This window comes from Athene cunicularia, unplaced genomic scaffold (genome assembly GCF_003259725.1).
Source record: "Athene cunicularia isolate RWA unplaced genomic scaffold, athCun1 SCF_323, whole genome shotgun sequence".
Taxonomy (NCBI): Eukaryota; Metazoa; Chordata; class Aves; order Strigiformes; family Strigidae; genus Athene; species Athene cunicularia.
Window position 1 is genome coordinate 1 of NW_020799404.1, and position 3,338 is coordinate 3,338.

The window sequence follows — 3,338 nt, forward strand, 5'->3', positions numbered from 1 at the left end:
CACCGTACCTGCTGTAAGCTCAGCAGCAGGGTGCGAGCCCACTCCTGCTGGTCGATCTGCCGGGTGCACTTCAGCGTCTCTTTGATGATGTCCCCATAGTCGCTGTAAAACTGGAAAGGAGAGGACAGGGCTGTGTCCCCATGCCATCGCGGGGCCAGTGGGACAGCCCTCCCGTGCACCCTTTACCTTGGCGTAGTGCTTGAAGACGTCGGAGGCAGCGCTGAGCTCCAGCACGCTGTAGATGATGAGCTTGCAGAAGCCGGCCAGAAGCACCCGACGCTGGTGCAGCTCCTCGATGCGGCTCTCGCCATCCTCTGTGAAGACAGGAGGGAACGGTGCGGGGGACAGGCATCCCGGAGGACAGTCCTGGGATGCGTGGAGGGGACGTACCCGTGGCCGAGAGCTCCTCGTGGCTGCAGGCGTGGTGGAAGACGTGGTCCATGAGGAAGGCGGCCAGCTGGGACTGCAGCCCCGCGTCGGGCAGCAGCACCAGCGGGGCCAGCGCCTCCCGCCCATCCTGTGGCAGCTGGGGCCCGAACACCAGCAGCAGGTCGCTGAGCACCACGAAGGCCTGAAGATGCAAGGGCAGGCTCGGTGCCAGGCCTGGACCCCCCTCCGCGTCCCCCCGGCCCCTGCATACCTGCTGCTGGACGCCAGCGTCCATGTCAGACAGGCAGCTCTGGCACAGCGAGCAGCAGGTGACGACTCTGGTTTTCAGGCTTTGCAGCTGCTCCTGGGCAGGGGCACGCGGTGGCCTTTAGGGACATGAGAGCTGCCCCAAGTCATCCCCGGGGCTGTCCCTGTGCTACCTGCTCACCTGAGGGATGTTGGTACTGGGCAGGTGTGAGAGCTCCCAGAGGACGTGGAAGTGGAGGCAGGTGATAGCGGGGACAAGGACCTGTGGGGGCAGATGAGGGCAAGGGACGGGCATGGCACTGAGGAGCCACATGCCCACCAGGTCCCCAGGGCGGTACCTGCGGGGGCACCTCGCCTGTGTCCACAGTGTGCTGCACGAGCTGGGCGCAGGGCTCAAACAACTGCCACAGCGTCAGGTCGTGGGCGCTGCAGGGACACAGCAGCATCAGCAGGGCGAGGGGAGATGTGGGGCAGGAGACAGGACACTGGGGGACAGAGACACGGGGAGCACATGGGGCAGGGGACACACAGAGCAAGGAACAGGACACTGGGACACGTGGGAGAGGGACAGGCACGTGGAAGGGGACAAGGACACAGGGGGGCCCCTAGGGGTGCGGGTGGAGGGGTGGTGAGGCCCCACAGCTCCCCACTCACTTGAACAGGGCTGAGATCCTCTTCAGTGTGGCCGCCATGCTGTACACCTCCTCCTCGTCCAGGGACGAGGCCTGGGCAGGGCCCAGGGTTGGGGACACCCCATGCAGGGTTGGGGATGCCCCATGCAGGGTTGGGGACGCCCCATGCAGGGTTGGGGACCCACGTCAGGCTGGGAACACCCTCCTCCCCACAGCTCCTCGCCACTCTCCCACCCAGCACCTCCTGGACACCTTCCCTGCCGATGTCCCGTCTCTGCCCAGGCCACCGCTCCACCTACAGGTTTTGGTCCCTCTCCTGTCCTCAGCCCTGTCCTGGCGCCAGGTCCCCATCCCCAGCGCTATCAGCCCAAGCTCCATCCCAGGCGCCAGGTCCACGTCCAGATCTTCAGGTCCCTGTCCTGGCCCCTGCGGTCCCCAGCCCCAACCCGGACTCAGGGTCCCTCTCCCGTCCCCTCTACCTGGAGCAGCTCGGCCACCTCCTGGTGGAACTTGTCAGCCAGCTGGTCGGCCAGGCGGCTGCGCACCAGGTCCCCATGGCCATGCAGGGTGAGCTCGGGGTCACAGAGCACGTGGAGCGTGCGGGACGCGGCCTCCAGCACCGCCTGCCCCGTGTGCTTCTCCACCACCTCCTGCAGCTGCGCCAGCACCAGCTCCAGGTGCTGCGGGGAGAGGGGGCTGCCAGGGCGACGGGGACACGCTGCCTCCCCAGGGACGAGGGTCACGGGGCTGCCCACAGGGACAGACGCCCCCCCGCCACCCCGGAGAGGGCAAGGACGGCCCCTTGGCAGGGGGCACAGGACACACGGCCTCCCAACGGGGACACCTGGGCACCCTCAGGCATCCCGTCCCTGCAGACCCATTTCCCAGGGGCCGAGCGGCTATGCCCCAGCCCCGGGGGCCAGATCCTGCCCGGGGGGTCAGGGGGCAGAACCTTCTCCAGTCGCCCGGTGCAGTAGATGCTGAGGTCGAAACAGCGCGGCACCTCAAGGAGCAGAGCCGCCTTCTCAGCATCGGCCGAGAACTGGGGGGCAGCGGTGGGGAGGTATCAGTGCCAACCCTCCTCAGGCCCCTGGGGGTGTCGGGGGGCCCAGTCCCTCTCACCTTGGCCAGCAGCTGGGGCAGGGCCGGGACAAGGCAGTGGGTGAGCCGGGTTCTCTCCTCCACCTGCATCTTCCGCTCACGGGCCGAGGGCTGGAGGCAGAAAGGGGGCTCAGAGCAGCCTGGGGGGGCCCCTGTCACCTCGCCAGCACCCTTCCCAGCCCTGTCACCTTCTTGGCTGGTCCACGGCCCACCGGGGGCTGCCCCTCGGCTGCCTGGACCACGCTGGCTGCCAGGATCTCCACCAGTGCCTTCTCCTGCCTGTCTCCCAGGCCTGGGGAGAGGAACGAGGTGTCTGGGGGGCGGCCTGGCACCCCCTTTGATGTGCCAGAGGGTCCCAGGGCATCCTAACAAATCCCAGTATGTCCCCTGACCACCCACCAGCACCCCAGCAATGTCACAGCACAAGCCGGTAGCATGCGAGCACGTCCCCCAGTATGCTGTAGTGATGCCTCAGTGCCTCCCTATCACATCCCAGCATCTCTCAGAGATGTCCCACAGCAGCTCCAGTGTCTCCCAGTGACATCCCAGTACATTGCAGCAATGCTGCAGCGTCTCCCGTGTTCTTTCAATATATCCTAGTGCATCCCAGCATCTCCCAGTGCGTTCCAGCAACCTCCTTGGATACCACAAGGGTGTCCCAGGGTGTTCTAATGCAGCCTACTTGCTCTCAGCAAGATCCCAGCATATCCCAGTATCTCCCAGTGACATCCCAGCATATCCCACTGTCTCTCAGTGATGCCTCCGTGGTGTCGCAGCATGTTCCAGTGTCTCCTGATGGTGCCATACCCTCAGCAGGCGACTCCTCCAGCAGCAAAGCGCTGATGGTCTCCCAGTCCCGCAGCCTTGGCCCGGCACAGTCCCACAGGCTGTCCACCAAGTAGGCTGCATGCTCGTGGAGCTGGGGATGGGGGACAGGGACCGTCAGGGCAGGCAGGGCCGCCACCCCGA

General features: G+C 66.1%; 1 protein-coding gene across 1 annotated transcript; it reads right to left on the reverse strand.

Moving 5' to 3' along the window:
• Nucleotides 1–8: 8 nt before the first annotated feature.
• LOC113490799 (cohesin subunit SA-3-like) lies at nt 9–3,288 on the reverse strand (the record flags this gene model as incomplete). The annotated part of the gene is made up of 12 exons (XM_026867383.1): nt 9–110; nt 187–314; nt 391–571; nt 641–733; nt 818–898; nt 975–1,062; nt 1,291–1,361; nt 1,748–1,948; nt 2,221–2,310; nt 2,391–2,480; nt 2,558–2,661; nt 3,114–3,288. Coding segments are annotated over 12 exons (1,404 nt in total), but the record flags the coding sequence as incomplete, so codon positions are not given.
• Nucleotides 3,289–3,338: the final 50 nt, after the last annotated feature.